Source organism: Caloenas nicobarica, chromosome Z, assembly GCF_036013445.1.
Source record: "Caloenas nicobarica isolate bCalNic1 chromosome Z, bCalNic1.hap1, whole genome shotgun sequence".
In the NCBI taxonomy this organism is placed as follows: domain Eukaryota; kingdom Metazoa; phylum Chordata; class Aves; order Columbiformes; family Columbidae; genus Caloenas; species Caloenas nicobarica.
Window position 1 is genome coordinate 91,417,132 of NC_088284.1, and position 19,614 is coordinate 91,436,745.

Here is a 19,614-nt window from a genome sequence, read left to right on the forward strand (position 1 = left end):
TCAACACACCTGAGAGCCAAAATTGAGTGCAGAAGGACACAAGCAGCTACTCAAGCTCATGCATCCAATTCGGTCTGCAGGATTATTAGCCCTACATGAAAGCAACTGAAGAACTTTGGGACATGACCCAGTAATGGAAGCAGTACAGTGCGTTATTGTTTTTCCTAACTGAGCCAACTTTGCTGTCTTTGTATCTGTGCCATGTACAACCTGGATAAGCCACTCATCCCAAACTGCAAGTTAATTGCAACCAAAAGCCTTTTCTACACAGTACACCTTACCTACTAAGCACCTTGCTACCTCCTTACTATGCACTTAAAGCGATTTCGTTTGATTTTAATCAATCTCTTTTTTAAAACCCTTAGACATTAACAAGGTGTTACTTACTTAAGATATTCCTCGTAGAGGTATTTGGTAAGCCTCACTCGGAAGCAAAGTTTCAATTCATTTAGACCATACTTCAGAAAGTTATTCACTAAAGAAATCTAAAATAAGAGACAGTATTTCAATATTTAGCTAACAAGATTTACTATACTTAGATCAGTTTGCAGCATAGATTGTGCAAACCCTTTAGAACAGGTAAATTCTCCCCTTGAAGTCAATAATACTATTAACACACCTAAATCAAACCATTTAGTGTCTGCAGGACCATGGATTAAGGTTCTGTCTACATTTTTGAAAACACCAGTTCCCAGTGGATCTCACCACATCGAAAGATTTAATATAAAACTAGCATATCTTCAGCTCTTCTGATAAGCTCCAGAAAACTGCTGCCATTTGACAATCACTACCTTAAATTGCTTAATTGGCTTTTAAAGCTATTGTAAAGCAGGTACATTAGGCAGTAATAGATAATGTACCATTTATCACCTCCGGTGCAGGTCAGAGATGTTGACAAGCTGAAGGAAAGTTAAAAGGTGGGAAAAAAAACCATAACATCTCAGAAGTAGCTGTAAGAAATACAAAAATTAAAGACTAAGAAAAAATTTTCATCTTCGATGGTGCCAAAAGAATCCCATACCTAGCATGTTGAAACATTATCCAGTCCATAAGATGTTATTATGCAGTACTACAGATGGCACATTAAGCTATAAGTCAAAATTGCCACCAACAAAACCAACCTGAAGACCTAAACGTATGTCAGAAAAATAGTTGCAATCAATAGGGAAACATGCTGATGAAGTCTCCCACACACTGATGGCAGAAAATGAAATGTATCTTAATACACACCTGCATGTAAAACAACTAATTTTGACGGTGGTTTAAGACACTCATTTGAGGTCTCTTCCTGAAATTCTTAATTTATGTTTTAAATATGTACTACTAGGTGGCTGGCACAAGGAAAATACTCACAGCAGGCATTGCAGCAATGAAGTTGAACAAGTATTTCTTGAAATCTTTTCTGCTGCGGCCAATGATTGCACTGTAAATGACCATCAGCTAAGAGTTAGTTACAAGAAAAACAAAGTCTAAACTAGCATGTCTTAAGTGGACCACACAGAGGGGAAAAAAAAAAAAAAAATCACTGTGGAAACCTGCAGTATCAGCTGTAGGATCAAGTATCACAGATTTCTGTAAGTTAAGTGGTGACAGACCAAGCAATTATCCGCCTTCTGCTCCTGCAGTAACTGCCTGCGTTAAGGGCTCAGATTTTCATGGTCACAGAATAGCAGTTCCTTTCGTTCTTTGCTTTCACAGATTCTAACAGGAGAGAAATAAAGCAGTCCTTCCATTCTACAAAGCACTGAAGGTCTCTCTTGAAATACAATAACATTTTGAATCACACTTTAACAAATTCTGACTTGTTTCAATCAGCAACAAGAGCAACAAAAATAGTCAGAAGTCTAGAAAACACTTTCTAAAGTATGAAGACTGAAAGCATTGTTTATCAATCTAAAGAGCAAACAGCTCAGTAGGAAGAAGTAACAGCCTTAATATCCAAATGAAATGTCTGAGTCTATGTCACAGAACCACTAAGACACTGGAGTGCCCTCTTGGATGTTCAGATCAACAGAAGATTTAGAGTCTTCACAATGTGTATAAAATATGACCGAAATAACTGAAAATCATTTAATAAGTCAATTTTGGTTAAAAAAATAAAAATGTGTCCAACAGCAGAAAAACAGTTGATTAAAAATTAATACTTTTCCTTTCAAAAAAATATAGGGATCGCCCTCCCCCCAAAATTGCAACTATACCAGTTTTCTAACTGTTTCATATAAATAAGCAATCTATAAATGGTCTGAATATGTGTTCTGACAGATTACTTTCCCTGTTAAGCACAAGAAAGAATGTTTAAAAATAACAAGTTTATAGATACCTTTCAATGACTGTTCCATTTTGAATCATCCAAATATCACAATATGTGCGGACTACCAGCATCACAGCAATAAGCAGCAAATAACCTGTCTAGTACAAAACCAGAAGTGCAACAGTTAAACAATGGATAAAATTCACCACTCTTTCTAGAAAGTGGTCCAACCATATACAGCAGAAAGGTATTACTCTGCTACCCCAGCTAATGTAATATTTTATTACTTAGCAGGAAACACAATAGCAACCAATATTTTTAGTAGAATACTGATTACGTTTTTATGAAGAACGTTTGTCTTCTAAAAAGGTGTATTTGGTTGATACACCAGACAGATAAGATGGAGAGTTGCTGGGGTGAAGAAGTTACTGCTGTTCTGAGACACTTTTCTGCCACAGGCACAGGGTCATAGAGGCTGCAAGGGACCTTGCAGGTCACCTGCTCTAACTCCCCACTCAGAACAGGGCCACAGCAACCAGGCACCAGTCACACCTTGTACCATTCATCAAAAAACTTTAGAGCCCAACAGTGCAGCCAGTTTTCCATCCACCTCACTGTTCAACCATCCAGCTGGTTCGGTTTGGCTGTCAGGGTACTAGAGGAGACCTCAGGCTCAAGGCCTCACTAAAATCCAAGTATTCAACATCCTCTGTTCTTCCCTTAGGCACACAGCCAGTCATCTCATTACTGAAAGCAATCGGGTTAGTAAGGCATGATCTGCCATTCATAAATCCCAGCTGGCTGCTTGCAATCACCTTTTTGTCCTCCATGTGGCTGGAGTTGGCTTCCAGGAGGATTTGCTCAGGGCCTTACTGGGAATATCCTGAGGCTGACCAGCCTATAGCTTCCAGTATGGTTGTTTTTGAAGATGGAAGGGATGTTTGGGTTTTGGGGGGGATTACCAGTAACCTTTCTGATGGCCGTGACTTTTTGAAGATGACAGAGGCCAGCTCTGCCAGCTCTCAGAGGCATTCCCACATTCCCATCCGTGCTTCCACATTCCCTGAACTTCGTTTTTGTGAACAAGCTGCCGAAGGTCCCTGGCTCATCCAGGCCAGCTGGTGCCATGCTTGCTCTACATTCTGTGCACTGGAATTTATTGCTATTGCGCCTGATGTATGCCGAAGTTCATCACTTAAGTTCCAAGCTCAACTAAAGCTCTTTTGAAAAAAAACCCAACAAAACAAAACAAAACCCAAACACTTAAGTGTTCTGGAAAGCATGAGAAAGATGCTGAGGCTAACACTTTTATCTTGCTAAATTCTAATCTGCATAGCTTTCCTGAAACGATGCTAACAGACTTTTTGACAAATTCACTTTCTAATGAGGGCTGGCCTAGATGTAAGTTAAAAAAGCAAAATTACGGATGGATAGCACACTATTTAAAGAGAGGAAGCCTTTGCACAGAGAAGTGTACTACCTTGCATCAAACAAAACCTGGATGCCCTTTTAAAAGATCTACTACTGTAGTAGTTATTAGTTGACAGTAAATTGCTTATTCTTGTAATTGAAAGCAGAATGCAACTTTTTAGTGATCTAACAACTGAACATACACATAGATATTTATAGTGATATGTTGCTATTTTAAAACATATAGTACAATTTAGTCCTATTCAAGTAAGGTATATGCTTTTGTTTAAATCCTGATGAAATTATGAAAGAAAACTTTACTACAAAAATACTCATTTTTATTTGTTGCTGCAGGCAATACTTACCTCTTTACAAAGTGTTCTAGGGACCATTATTTTCAAGATTCGACATATTCTTGCAATAAACACTCTGTCCACCATTGCTCGCTCCTTCTTTCCCTCCTTCTGCTTCACATAGAACAAGAAAAACAAGAAAAGCAAGATTTTTTTTTTGGTAATGTATTATTTAAATGTTGATATTTTCCCTACTCAAGTTATTTACAGCTACCTTCCTTCTGCAGTGTTTGCAGTTATTTCTTTCCAATTTAAGACCTGATCACACAAGTTAAATGAAATGTAAAAATCAGGAGTGTACGCTCTCACAGCTCTCCTAAGTATGAGAACTACGCTATCAAAATAAATTGCAATAGGAAGTAGCTGCCATGATACAAAATAATATTTATTTCAAATCTGTGTTAAGTGATACACAAACGATGCAGCCCACAGCATTAAAACACTTCATTACAAGTTATAATGCAATCTGCCATCTCTTCACATTGCTTGTCTCCAGAAGACACCATCAGCCAGGCTTTTTTTAAAGATGCCTTTCATCATTTGTCTAGACAATCAACGGTTTAAACTCCTTGACTGTACAGACGAAACTTGCTTCAAGTGAAACCAGAATTTTTTATTCCTTTACTTGTAAAAAACCAGTGCAACACAATCCTAATGAGCTAAATCTACCAGACATAAAACTCATCCTATACCCAAACACCTTTAATTTGGGTCAGGTGCATTTGTGTACTCCATATAACACAGTCTTCTGTCTTGACTGGCCTGAATACTTTTTAAGAAGCTAATGCTCCAGGTATCTTTTATTTCCTTTGTTTTCATTCTTTCTTTTGACAATTGTGGCACAAGGATTCAGTCCTGAAAACAGATTGAAAGGGTATACATGTGTACTTAAAACAAGTCCTGTTTTATCAACCTAATCCTGCTATCTTTGCTAGTCAAGTCTCATGTGAAGTACAATTTGTCCATGTCTATAGTAACACGACGACATAATCAGATAGGAAACCTGAAGGGAAAAAAAAAAAACAAAAAACAACAAAAACCAACAACCACTATGGAGACAGGATAGGAAAGACAAAGAAAGTAGCCTGAGATTTACCATTAATGGACTCAGACAATCCTCTCAAGCAACCTATTTTTTTCATTTCCAAGGATGATTAAACCACAGAAACTTGCACAAAGAGCCCACCTTATTCTCTTCACTTACTGTTTACAAATGCAACATGATGGGCAACAAGCCCAAGCTCTGAGCTCCAGCAAACACAAATTTACTCTGAACGAGCTGTGAATACGCCTATACCTGTTTTTCATGGGATGAAGTCAACTATAGTCCTGTTCTTTTGAAAAAACAAACAATCTGAAGACAAGCTATGGAAAAAAATTCTAGCCAGATAGGATGCTATATGGTAGATGACAAAAATATTTCCATTAAAAATTATTCACGCAAAAATTCAAGCATTGCAAACTACTAAACACTACTGTCCAAGCCTAATGAAGCACGACCCTACACGTTATTGCTTTTCTGTAACAGAAATTACAAACACAATACCTGACAGGCAAAATTGCTGGGAGCACCTGACTGAATATATTTCATGCCTGACCTGAACCTATTCTTCCTTTGCATTCATCTCTTACCCATTTCTACTTTCGTGCTGCACTTACATTAATTCCAATATCTTCTTTCCCAGAGGTTTTTTTCCTTACACTGTTAATTCCTCATTCAGTATCGTTATAACCAAGATGAGCAGGAATAAGAGGAGGCTAGTTAAGACTTTTACAAACAGGTATGGCTGTGCAAAATACGAGTATTTATGGCAGACAGTCCAGTCAAGGTCTGGCTAGAAGTTAACACGATGCTTGCACACACCTTTATATTTATCTAAAGGAAGTCTTTTCTTAGGTTTTCAGCAAAGAGAGAAGCACACGGAATAGTTATCTATTCATACCATCATATGACCCAATATTTCTAATCACAGGTTCTGCCCTCTGGGCTAACTAATGTATTTTATTTGAATATGAAACAAAAAACTTGATTTAAAGGGATGTAATATATCCTTTTCAAATAAATGAATTAACAGACATACAAAAGAGCAGGGAAATGCCAAACTTCCTACCAGAAGTTTGAAGTACTTTTTAGAAGTGGTCAGACTCTACACCTTGTTCCATACTTCTTTCTTTTAAATAAAAAGCAAACACAAGTCATTCCAAATCTACAGGCAGCTGTTCATTGCTATGTATACAGCCAAACTTATGACACTAGTCTTTAGACATTCATAAGGCACAAAGAGATGAAAAAGCACACAGTACACATCAAGCACATATCATTATGGACACTTCAGCCAGATGTGATTAACTTGATTCTTCCATTTGTTTCACCAGTGCAAGTCTGAAAGTATCACTCAAACCCCATCTGCACCACAGCCACCATTCTGTCCAAAATAAAACTACGATTGTGGGACATAAAGGTAACAAAACTATCAGTATTATTTAAAATTATTAAAAATACAATACATGAAGAAAAGATTACCTCATTGTTCTGCAACGCTTGTTTTCCACTTCTTTTACTGTAGAGGAAAAAATAAAGTATTTTACTTAACACACATTTCTTTATCTTGATCTCTACACAGAAGAGACAAAGAGGAAAGCTTGGGATTATACCCCTATTTCTTTCAAAGCAGTACAGTGTCTTCACAAGAGGGCCACCTTTTATGTCCAACTTATGTGCTGTTTTTATATTATTTCAATGAAACCTTACTCCTTCCAGCATTCAGTTTCATGTAGGCAAACTAAGTCTCCCTTCTTTACCTCTGAGTTTCACTTTACCTTGGCTTCTGCACCAGGAGCTCCCAGTGTTTGTTTCTAACATACACCCTGCAAGCATGGCTACATGGTTCCACTGACCACAAATGAAAACTACATGAATGCAGATTCAGCAATCCAAGCAACCCGACTTTGATGTTTAGCACTATCTACATAAGCCAGACAGATTCATTTTGTGATATACTTAACTTTCAAATAACACATTTTACTATATATAAAGATTATTTGTTCATAAACATCACTGCAGGGGAAAAAAAAGTCAGATCCTGTGAAACCAAGTTCCTGCTAAGGTGTGCATTAGAACGGGAGCTGGTGGTTGTTCTGTCCTTCTTCCTTTCCCTGCATTTTACACAACACTTAGAGGAAAAATATTTACCAACTAGTACTAAACAAACATTCAAAAGTACAACACTATTCTTCTTCCTCTCTTTTTAAGAAGGGCAAGCTGACATGTAAGGCAGTTATAGTTCATCTGCTTTTCTGAACATTCAAGCATCAGATAAGCACATGAAGCTGTTGGGAGAGCTTATGCATTGGTGTAGTTTAAAAGTGACAGCTACCCACATGAAATTCTAACCTATCATTCCTCAGCCACCGTACTACAACACTGTGAGCAGGCTGCCTTAAAACGACAACATCCATGCACTTTCAGGACAGCACCCAGGAGATGAGAGGGGAGCGGACACTGGGAAAGGCACCGCACCTTGTGCCTGCACCAGCACAGCTGCAGCGGCCGCAGCACCAGCTGCCCCGCAGCTTTAGCAACAGCATCCTTCCACACTTGTGCTTTAAAGCGCTGCAAGGAAAATACCTAGGGGGAAACCGTGCCTATTTTAATACATGATGATTAGAAAGACTTATGAATGTCACTGACTAAAGAAGAGAAATAACTTTATTATTCTGAAAGGAAGAGGCAAGGGAGCAGAATATGAGAAAAGAAGGGAAGGAGGAGAGCATGCAAGTGGGAAGGGAGAGATGCCAGTTTAACAAGAACTTAATTAAACGTAATGGTGAGACGGAAGCCCGAGAGGAGAAGATAAAAATCTTGTAAGACTACTTGTGCAAAAGACAGAACAAAGAACATGAAGGGTGGCAGAGAACTGATGAGCGAGAAGTAACTTAATAAAGGTTCAGAAGAGACGTAACACCTATAACACACCAGGCCCTGATGGGGTATGTCTGCGGCAGCAGTAACTGTGCAGAACCTAAGACATGAGAGAACACATCCCGGTGACATAGGAGTAATGTATTGCTGGCACAAGGAACTTCTCAAGATATCTTGTAATTCTTCAAAGTACAAAAGATTGACTTATTTTTTTAAAAGTATCCTTGAGTATGGATCAGTTTGGGACTAGGAGAAAAGTGTTATTCTTAGGAGTGAATAAGTTGTGGTCACACCACGTGGGTATTGCCCTGGATGATTCATGACTTGCAATAATGCAAAATTAAAGCATGCTGCTGTTCCAGATATGCTATAATAATACCTAACTTTGCTGCTTCAAGGCCTGCCAATGTTTGAAGTCACAACACTCATAATATACAACTATTTCAGCTTTAAAAGGATCAGAAGTGAATACATTTAAATAGTACTATATTAAGAAGTTGAGGCCCAGAATTACCCTGCCAGTTGAATACCTTTGATGTACTTATTCAGACATTTTTTCCTACAGTAGCTGTTGAGAGAAATTCAATAGCTGAAACTACTGAACTGAGCTGAAACTGATAATCCATTAAAGAGAAAAAACTGTTCAGAAACAGTGACCTCATATTTAGTTGTGAACTCACATTTAATTATAAGCTATATTTATAAGATTTGACATTTGAAGTATTTGTAAATTCAAAACCTAACAAAAAAGGAGCTTTAACAGTGTTCTCTTTTTCTAAAAAATTCATGCAAGCTCAAAACAAGACTAATACTTCAATAAGAAATGAAATTATTTTATATATGAAGTATGGATGATCTAGAAGCAGAGAAATAAATGTGGCTACATAGCTCCAAAAACATTGCTCTTGCTATTAAATCTTGCTATCCATTGTTATTTTAACAAGTAAAATCATTTTACTTGCCACAAAAAGACAGTGCCATAGTTCTGCCCAGAATGAAACTTCCACAGGCTGATTCCTGCAGGACTTTTTCTTCTCAAGAGTCTCATTTTTTCAGTCCAATACCTACTGGCACTACTCCAGACTCCATTATACTATTGTAGAACTTTTTTTTTTTTTTTTTGGTGAGAATTGTGGTTGCATTCTCATTGAATTTGAAGACTAAATAACACCCTCAATTAGTCAGCAGGAATACAACAAGACTATCCAGTTACAGCAGAGAGCTCTAACTTTTGGAATAGATTCAAACTCTCTGTTATTCCAGATCTCTCATTTACTTAATGCTGGAGCATCACAAGCCTTATTGGTGAAGAAGGGTTAAGCGCTACACACTGTCCAAATTCTCTGCTGCAAATACCTCCTGTGGCACAGGGGCCATCGCTGAGCACCACGCCGTAAGGACTGCTCAGAATACAAACATGAGGCTGCCTTTACCTGCAACGTCAGTGATGACCCCATCCACACGGACCACCCTCCAGCCTGGGTCACACTGTGCTTTTTGTTATAACAGGAGTGCCCTGAAGCTCAAGTGCTGCTGATGCTTGACGGGGGGATGCGGTGGGGTAACAGCTACGATACAGCTGGCGTTAGCACAATTCATCACATGCTTATTCCATTGATATCACTACAATTCAGGCAGCTGCTATCAAATCGCAAAAGAGCTCTACTTTTGATCTTCAGTGTAGCTACTCTCACTTCACCACAAGGTACCCAAAATGAAACCCTTCCCTGAGTATACGGGTTGAGGCTGAGGCTGGACTGCCTGGGACAGTGAAAGGTCCCAAAGTAAACACAACTTCCAGACAATCTGAAGGGGAGTAGCACTGGATTCAGCAGTGGTGGTGAAACGTGTCCCACATGAAACACATTTCTGTTCCTCTCTGCCTCAAACTCAGAAATGTGCAGTGACTGCTCACCCTCCTCCTTCTATAGCAGAAAATCTTGAGATTTTTCTCCCACCCTTCCCTGGATTTGGATTGCTTTTTTACCTCCAGACATCAGTTCCCCTGAGAAATTAGATTTTATCAAAAATAATGGAATAGTTACATTACAGATACTATGAGAATACAGGACCATGCTTTAGGTGACAAAAAAAAAAAATACAGTGACAAAATAAGACTACAAGAACAAATATTCAAAAGATGGCTTTGTGGCAAGGAAAAAAGTATGGCATGCACCATAAAACAATCTCATCCAGGAAAATAAATTATTACACTTTTGAACTTATGAATGTCTAACTTTACAGCTTTAAAAATAACATTATTTTAAACTGAACCACAATATGGATATAAGCAGAAAATATTTTGAAAGCATGACTCAAGCACAAACTAATATAGTTAACATTTACTCAAAACTAACCAAAAACTTACATATGAAAAAAAGACCTGCCAAATGAAATAACAGACTTCATTAAGTAGCAAGCAGACAGTGGGCAGACTTTTGAGCTTCCTTAATGCCTTCACCAACAAAGAGGGGTGGTGATGGTGAGGTTTTTGAAAAAAGTTACCCAGACCATATACAGGAAAAACATAGAAATATTTTAGAACTGTAATTTTTCTTAACACTGAGGCAAATCTATTGATTTGCATAGAAATAGTTTTGGATAAGGATATGAACGTAGAATATTCCAAAACGAAACAACACTTTAAAAGTGTTTCTGCGTAGTTTCTTTACAATTTTCTATGGAAGCATTAAAAGTCTTAATTATATATATATCTCTCTTCCTGTATTCAGCAGGTACTACTACACTAATCAAGTCTTTCTCCAAACTTCCATAGTCTCAGGCTTGAGAAACTGAGAAAAGCCTTCAAGAGGCCACTGAGTCTAGTTACTGAAAGGTCTCAGGAATACTAGTTCAGTGGTATTTATTAGCAAACAGGAAAAAGTTAAAGGATTACTGCCTCTAGAATTACTGGTCTCCTTCCAGAAGTGGAAGCAATCTACTTTGAGCAAAGCACTGCAGCAGGGAACTGCAGGTGAAGGGGGAGATAAGTAAGTCTTCCAGGTTAGTGACAGGTGAAGAGGAAATAAGGGTTTGAAAATGTTATGTTGTGCTTAACTGCAAAAAAAACTCTACAGATTTCAGGTCATGCTACCTTCCTTCTGTGGAGTAGGATGACTAGCTTCTGCCCAACAAAGTGCAAACAAAGAATATCTGGTTTATGGACAAGCAGAGCTTTTCAAAAGGTTGTTAACTCTAAGCAACCTTAGTATTTGTATTTTGCAGTCTTTACATTCTAGAATGGCACTGTGCAATTTTCAGAACTTAAAAAATAAAAAAACCATGCAAGATAAATGACTTTGTAATAGTTCAAGATTATTTGTGCAGTTTTCACGTCATTTTTGCAGTCAAGATACTACTGTGACATTGTGAAGACAGACTACAATTCAAATGACTGAAGACGGAATGCAACTGCACGCTTCGGTACAGTGTGAAGAAGTACCACCTACAATGAGAAAAGTATAGGGCTGCTCGCAGCTCACTCATGGGTAGACACAGCTTCACAGTGTGTACCCCACACACGGAAATCCAGAGCAACAGTACAGCCGTTTCAGGTCAAGGGCAGCAACCTCACCCAGAAGCCCGGGCACGGTCCAAAAGCATGATCATTTACACAGGACACCCTGAGCACGCACACAAACCAAGAGCACAGTTTTCTTGGCTCTAGGTTGGTGGCTGGTTGCAGCATAACCAAAAATAATGCGAGGGGAATGCATTCAGGCAACCAGGAAGGGGACTCTGAGAAGGTCACTGACAGCTGCGTCGCTGCAGGCACGGGCTCCCAACTGCTCCGCGGTGCTAAAGCTCAAAAAGTTTCCACAAACATTTGATAAGAAGGTAACAAAGCAGAAATGTTGCAGAGGAAATTTTAAGTTTCAGTAGAAGTCTGCATCACAATAATGAAATAACATGCAAAGGAAAAAGCCTCAGAGCTGTTCCTTTTTTCTGTAAGCTTGTGCTCTGGCCTAAGCTGTGGCTGTAGCTTTCCTTCACAGACAGCAGTGGAAAAAGACTTGTAGCTAGTTCCCTACAAAGTGAAAAAGAACACAGCTTCACAATGTTACACATACTTAGAGTAGACCTTGCCTTAGACAGCAATCATTTTAGGCAACTTAATATGAGAGAAACCACTAATTAACTACCCAGACCCAAAACAAAGGCAGTCTGAATGCCCAGAGCAGGACAGTCATCTGGTTTCTCCTGTCCTCGTACCCTCCAGCTGAACAGAGGTTTTCTGAGCCCCAGGCTGGTTTTTCTACAAGACTGGATTTCAGATGCATTTTCTAGTAATCCTATCTGTATTTTTTTTAATGCTACTTTATATACAGCAAGTAGTGGACTGAACAGTCACATTCTGGATAAACCTACTTTAATGTAGTTGTGTAGAGATTTTTTTTTTTTTGGACACCTGCCTTCTTTTCACAAAGCAGCACAGGTTCCCATTTAAAAGTTCTCCATACATGGAAGCAGTCTATTGTTTCGCAGCAATGTAATTTCATGTTTCTTGTCAAACGATCAGGGGACTCAACCAGAACAAGTCCTTTCATGCAGAGTACACTAGCAAGGCTCACCCAAACATCTTCAGAACCTAAAGAAATGAGGCAAACTAACAAAAAGACACAAATATATAAATAAATAAATAAAAATATACAAAACCAGAATTAAAATGCATTACTTCCTTCAAGTTACAACTGCCACTTAATATGTTTAAACTTGTTATATTTGAAAGCTCCTCCAAATTCCTGAACACGTGTCTATCACTTCTGATCGTGCTCGTATCAATCACTGCCAATCTGCAGGTTGACAGGCAGTCAAGCAGCCAATGACATACGCAGAACATCGACTTCCACTCTGTCTGAAGAAAACGGCTGAGAAGCCCAGTGACAGGCAAGTGCATATAGGTCGCGTGTCACCTAAGATGAACTGGGTAAAATCCAATTTGATATACCCTGTGTCAACAACTCTATTGACCTCTCTCAAGTCACATGAGCCTTTCCTCTTGCTTTCACCACATCTAACCTCTAAAGCCCCAAGTATACTTCGTCCTTGTCCTTATGTTTTTTCTTCTCCACAGGAGTGATGCCAAACACTTGGGTTTCAAAAATTCAGTTTATACGGAATTAAATGTCCATACCCTAGCATCCTCTTGGATGCTAATGGACATGGCTGAGTGACAGGAAAGGCCAGTGTGTCTAGAAGATTCTAAATTCTTTTATTTCCCATGTATTACAAATTCCTTCCTATTAACTCAATTGTTTCTTCCCTTTCCCTAATCTTGCAGTTCTAAACTCTTTACTCCAAATACCTTCTGTTACTCCTTTCAGTCCCTTCTTCCAGCAGAAGTTAAACACCTTCTTCTTCAAAGTAATCCGAGTTCATTCTCCACTTGTGTAAGTCCTTTATTTTAAACTACATGGAAATTCAGCAACAATTCTCACTAGATGGATAATGGACAGTATCAGGCTCCTTTATTTAACACCCCTTAAGGTTTTATTTCTGAAGCAATCCAATATTAAGCAAATATTATGCTGCTTCTTGTTTGAGGCAGCGATGTCTAATATTCAAGACAGAGCTTGTAAAACAGACACGGGATTAGATTTTTGTGGATGAAAGGCAACATAACTTTACTTCGTTTTACATATGTTGTACATTATGGGCTTTCTTCCCCTTTAACAGTCCTATACTGTATAACTTTAGTTCAGCATTTACCATCTTTTTGAGTGTTTAATATGGGTTTGGTGTCTTTGTTTAAAGAACTACAAAGTTTAGGTGAACCAAATTGAAGAAGCAGAAACCTAAGGGCTGGGGGACAGAAGAGTAAAGAGGGGCTCAACATTTCAACAGTTTTGGCCATTTTTTTTTAAATACAGCACAAATATGAAATAAAATCCTCACTCATGAATTGTCAGTAAGGTTGAGACCATTTGCGTTCAATTAACCTAGTAATTTATAGTTATTCCCTAGTAACAGCAGCTGTTGGAAGAGAAACATCTGGGCTTTGTGTTTGCACACAACCAAACCACACTTGTATTACAGAACAAAACATAATTTAGGAAAACAGTGATGACTAGTTCAAAGTTTTATTTCAATACATTACTTGAAAAAAAACATTCCAAAATCAGTCTTTTCAGACCTTGCTCAGTGACAAAGTCTTGGGCATTCAATTTTTTTCTTCATTTTAACTGACAGGGCAAAGTACAAAGAATAATGATCTGACTTGTGCTGATTTTCCTTCATTTTTCCACTCCGTAAATCTTTCTCCAATACTCAATAGTGGAAAAAATAGAACCACTGGTCTTCAAAACATATGAGTCATTTCCCTAAATGCGAGCAACATTTTCAACTGTAAAGACACTGATCAGAGCTGGAGTCACTTCTGTTTGCAGAAACAGCTCACGATGGATTGAAATAATGCTTGGTTTCTCCTGTATCATATACCCAGGATAATGCAGTCTCTCAAACAAGACAACTTCTCATGATTCTAAAAAACCCAAACACTATAACTGAAGTCATAATTGCACTTATATATAACAATCTCCTCCTCCCAAGAAGAAATTTTTTCCAAGGAAACAGACTTTTGAGGAGAGCAACTCGAATAGAGAAATAAGTGCATTTTTCTTTCCACGCATTACTCCAAGGAAGTAATGTGGAATATCCACAAGTTACTCTAAGCAAACAGTTCTATGCTGTTCTGTTTCGGAGGATTTTAGAAAGTTGTAATTAAAACACATTGTAAACTGTAAGTGATACCACCTGTCAGTTCTGCAAAACTGATGAGCAATGTAATAGCTCTTACAGAAGAATATCTGTGACTAATCCAGCTAGCACTAATTAAGTGATCTTTGACCTACTTAGGTTAGCATAACATATACAGCTTAATTATTCATACATCACTACTTGATATGAGTTGTCCTGAACCTTGCCCCTATTGTCTGACACCAGAAAAGTAGGTGAAAGTTGCCTCTTCTTTCCTTCCTGTTATCGTTTCTGTAACTGATTCTTCTATATCAAAATTAACACACAGAATATGAGAAATCTGTTTACTGTAACTTTTTTTGTTACATATTCAAACACATTTGATTTGCTAAAAGAATATCTTTTTAATTTGTATGTTATTTTACTTTTCAACTTCAGTCAGCAGTGACACTAAACTGTTGCTGACACTCCAGCAAAACTTTAAAAAAGCACACAAAATAAAAGTTATTCCAGGAAATATAATAGCATATCTTATTCTGAATATAAAGTACATATAAGCATAAATATTTTAATGTGTATTCTTAAATAAGCTATGTGAGGAAGAAAGAAGTTTTGCAGGTAAAGTTTACAGTTGCACTAGAACACTTCCCGGGTTCGGTGAATGTTAAGGCCGGTGTTTCGCTGTTTAAGTCTGCAGCACTCACCTTTGCCCTTAGGAAGTTCAAAACTACAATTTCACCTTCCAGAATTCAAGAAGATGAAATTCATCTCACACTAACATGAGACAACATTTTCAGGTATTATATATCAAGATGAACATAGGAATTCACACACATTAAACTAAATCACCACTGTTCCTGCCACAGTCTACTCAGTTAACCTAAAGCCGCAGATACTCTACCAGTCCTCTTCCAGACTATCTAGATTGCAAGTGAAATTCTTCTCTACAGGAGAAATAAATTTAGGACAGCCACACTCTCCCAACTTCTCCCTCTTCTCAAAGAGGCAGAAAGAAATATAACACAAGAATTAGAGGGTACACTAGGCCCTGAAGATTTTTATCACTACTGCACAAAGGTTTATCACCTGTTATTATACGTCAGCATCATATACCACCACAACTTTGCTGGAATATGCACAGACTTGGCACAGTGACAATCCTTTCCAAAAGTATAATTTACAATGGCAACAAAGCATCAAGAAATGAATGATACATGAACTAATGAGACTAAAGGAGGATGAGGCAATGGTAATAACCGGATGCTTTTGTCTGGGCTGCTGGTAATGACAACATAGCTGACCTACTGCCTCGTCTTGATAGGTGGCATTCTATATAGGTTCTTGGCAAGGCTGGCCTTGCAGGGAAACACGGAGACAAAAGCAAAGACCAGTGGGCAAAAACCATCCTCAAAAATAGCATTCAAGCAGCAGTACAGCTGTTATGAAATAATTGAATGTTGGATGTTAGAGTTTGGAATCTGTGGCCACAATACAGTACCAGTAGTAAATAAGACCTAAGCTGTGGAGGCTCAAATGCCTACAGCAACACCGCAAGTGCAACAATCAAGTTTGCAAGCATGGTACTTATTTTAGCAACTGCACTTCTAATAGATTTAAGAATGCAAAACAGCTTGAGAGAAGAAGATTACAGCAGCGAGGGACCAGGCATCAGAAAGACTGCAGTACAGACAGAGGAAAAAGGGACGGATCAAGTCAGGCTACCTTAACTGCATTCAACTGCTGAATTAGCTGGACCATAATTCATAAATTATCTCCACTTTCCAAATCTCACTAATCTTGTAACAGTGTTTGATCCACCTAGTACTTATGAGTGCCTCAGATTTTCAACACTGTACCTAGCAAAACCGAAGATCCATACAGCAAGGTTGCATTCCAAACAGTCTTAAGCATTAAGGCCAACGCTCACTTTCAGTATATTGACCCTCAAGCTAACAGATAAAATGCCACCACCATGTCCCACAGAGTGGCATCAGAAGATGTACAAGCAAAACAATTTAAAGGGACAACCCAAGACCCACATTATATTTATTTCAGGGATAGAGAGATTACTCCAGACAAGTTCTAGCCTATTTCTCTCAACTGAGTGCTACTAGTACTGGGAATATCCTAAATGCACTTCAAAACCACACTGGACTTGCATCTGCATTTGAAGATGTGCTCCAATCCAAATGTAACCTTGTTTGTGTGCTCCAAGATGACTCCTCAGTAAAGGCAGAGCAAGGTAAGCATGGACAACTGGGAGATTCATTATAAAAGAATACTCTTAATCTGAATTGAAATGTAGATACTCCCAGAACATCTGTATGGCCCTGTCTTTCTTACAAGCACCATTATAATACACTAAGTGTGGAAATCTTGCACTATGATGTCAGTAACTCTCCCAGCTCACCATTATTATGCTTTTCTATACAGCTTTTCTCCTTTTTTACAACGGCATTTCACTAAATTAAGCAGATATACCCGATAAATATCATCCCTCCCTACGAGTCTGACAGAAGAGTAACTCTTAGCAATAGTTTGGGATCTTGCTTCTACTCTCATGCAAACAATGTAAGGTAGCAAATGCGTGAATTGTCAGCAGCATATACATTTCTGACATGATATATGACAAAGTTACCTAACTTCATGAAGCTCTTAAAGATATCATGCGTATGAAAGGAATTAGATAAAATAAAACTGGATGATTGCTTCATCAGCACCTTATTACTTAAGTCTGTTGAGCAAGTCCATTCCACTGTCAACATCTAGCACCAGGATAAATTTGTAGCAACTACACAATACCTAACTGTCCCACGTAACATACCAGGTCTTTAGCATACGGTCAATTATCTACATCCACAAATACGCTAAAATCACGCAAGGATTGAGTCTGAGGCACGTTCTTCACCTGCCACACCTTATGGTAGCCAAGTGCTTTACAGCAGATGAACAAACACACAGCCTACACGCGCTGAGCGGTGCGGCACGGTCCCCAGACACTGTCTCCCTGAAGTGTCACCCGTGTCCCTCGCTGCCACACGGCAGCACCGAAGCCACGGCTAGGGCCCATTATTTGCCCAGGCAGACAGGGCGTCCTAGGCCACCCCTAGAAGTCAATTGTTCGTAAGTTATCAGTTCACAGTCAGGAAAATGGAGAAAACGAATATAATTTGAGTAACAAGGTGGCGGTGGTTGGATACTCGCGGGAGGAGCACCGGGCGGAGGCGGGAGCAGCCTGGCCCCGCTCCACAGGAGCCACCCCCCGCAGGATGGCGCCGGCAGCAGCCGGGACCCGGGCTGCCCCTCCGGCGGGACCGGGGCCCATGAGGGGGGCGGCCGCAGCTCCGCCCGCCTCGCCCGCCCAGCGCCCGCACCGCGGCTCGTCCCCGGCGCCGCTCCCGCCCGCGCGGCCCGGGCCTGGCCCCGGCCCTCCCGCTCACCCGTGCTGCGCTGCCGCCCGCCGCTTGTTGAGCAGGCAGAGGAGCGCGCAGGCGGCGGCGGTAGCGCCGGCGATGGCGGAGTGGCGCACGGTCAGGTACTTGCTGTAGGCGGCCATGCTGCGAGTGCAGCCGCGGAGCCCAGCCGAGCCGAGCCGAGCCGAGCCGAGCGCAGCCGAGCAGGCGCAGGGAATGCCGGGAGAGGGCGGGGCCCGGCCGGCCTCGCCTCAGCCGGCGGGAGGGCCGGCAGCGAGCGGCGCGGGGCTGCGCCCGGGGAGCGGCGGCGGGCGGGTTGTGCAACCGGGCCCGTAGTCATCAGCGCTGCTTCCCCATCCCCCGCGCCGGCCGGCGGGAGCGGGCGAACGGGACGGGGCGTTTCCTCCTGTGCCGGCGGGGCCGAGCCCGCAGGTCGGACCGCGGCGCCTGGCGGCCGGGCCTGCCCCGCACCCGGCCTCAGCTTGTGTTCCAAGTGCCTCCGGCGCCCTCGGCTCGGCGCCTCCTGCCGTGTGGGCTCCGGGCATTCGCTTCCACGGGGGCGGTCTCTGTGCGGGTTTACGGTGCGATTTCCGAGTGCGAATTGTGAATGCCATTTAAGTGCGGAGACAACACAAAAGAAACCCTTTAGAGAGACTTTTATTAGGTTTTGCCACACTTTTTTTTTTTTTCTTTTTTTTAGGGCCGTGAGACGTGCTGCCAAGATTGACTTTCAGCCAGAGGATGGAATGAGTTGTCACCTGTGTAAGTCCGGGAAAACAGCCCCTGTCACGGGCAGAGCCCCCCAGGGCACCCACCAGCCTTCTACAAACCCAGTTGTGCTCGCACCGGTGCTTTTGCCAGCAGAGTTAATAACAGTTTGCCAAGCCAAGCTGTACCAGCAAAAATACCCACTGCTTACACTGGATCTTCCCTCGTGGTCATATTCCTCAAAAAGACACTTGATACTGTATGTGAAGCGGCTGTACTTTCTGCAGAAACTGGTCAGTTACGTATCTAAAGCCTGAATTGGTGCAATGGTTAACACTGAAATGACAAAACTATTTATCTGGTCAAACAAATGCAAATCAAAATGTGGTTAGAATCAATGTACCTATTTTTAGTCTAAAAAAGGTTTTCATACATTTGCCTGTGTTTAATTTGAATACATTTGAATGTTGTGCTTTTGTTGTAGTGTAAGTGTGTGCACATAAGTCAGTCCACTTATCAAGTATTTTCATTTTTTTTTCAGATATGTCTGCCTGGAGTAGCAGGGCTGAAGCTGCAGTTTGAAGGGAAGTAATCTGTTTCTTCATTGTGAATCACCACATACACTTTTCTTTTTTGCTTCCTCTCCCCATCCTTGGTATCATCAGGCATCTTGGGGCGAGTTTGTGTTTTGCTGTAAAACCCAGAGTTTCAAAACATAAATCATTCATACTTTCTAGAGCACTAGAGTCAGGACTACTGAATCCAGTTCTCTAGCACCTGTTCTGTGACCTTGGACAAACCAGTGATCTTCCTGCTTTAAAATATCTGCCGTACACTGGTGTTTTGGGAAAAAATACTATA

At 40.3% G+C, this 19,614-nt stretch overlaps 1 protein-coding gene and 1 long non-coding RNA gene across 4 annotated transcripts in view; one reads left to right on the forward strand and one right to left on the reverse strand.

The window, feature by feature from the left end:
* Positions 1-18,235, reverse strand: part of ABCD3 (ATP binding cassette subfamily D member 3) — a 31,366-nt gene extending 13,131 nt beyond the window's left edge. Inside the window, exons 1-6 of one of the 2 annotated variants that reach the window (XM_065656279.1) lie at positions 18,073-18,235; positions 6,539-6,575; positions 4,027-4,125; positions 2,321-2,409; positions 1,354-1,423; positions 388-485 (exon numbers count right to left, since the gene is read on the reverse strand). In XM_065656279.1, the coding sequence (XP_065512351.1) occupies positions 388-485; positions 1,354-1,423; positions 2,321-2,409; positions 4,027-4,125; positions 6,539-6,575; positions 18,073-18,188 (509 nt within the window). In that variant the 5' untranslated portion in view covers positions 18,189-18,235. Of the gene's footprint in view, positions 1-387; positions 486-1,353; positions 1,424-2,320; positions 2,410-4,026; positions 4,129-6,538; positions 6,576-18,072 lie in introns of both variants that reach the window. The other variant, XM_065656278.1, reaches the window with a different exon arrangement.
* Positions 18,236-18,311: 76 nt separating this feature from the next.
* Positions 18,312-19,339, forward strand: LOC136001695 (uncharacterized). 2 transcript variants are annotated; one of them, XR_010607832.1, is made up of 3 exons: positions 18,312-18,626; positions 18,746-18,807; positions 19,295-19,339. It is a non-coding gene; the product is annotated as an uncharacterized LOC136001695 (long non-coding RNA). The 2 variants fall into 2 exon arrangements; XR_010607830.1 differs by having other exon boundaries at positions 18,312-18,477.
* Positions 19,340-19,614: the final 275 nt, after the last annotated feature.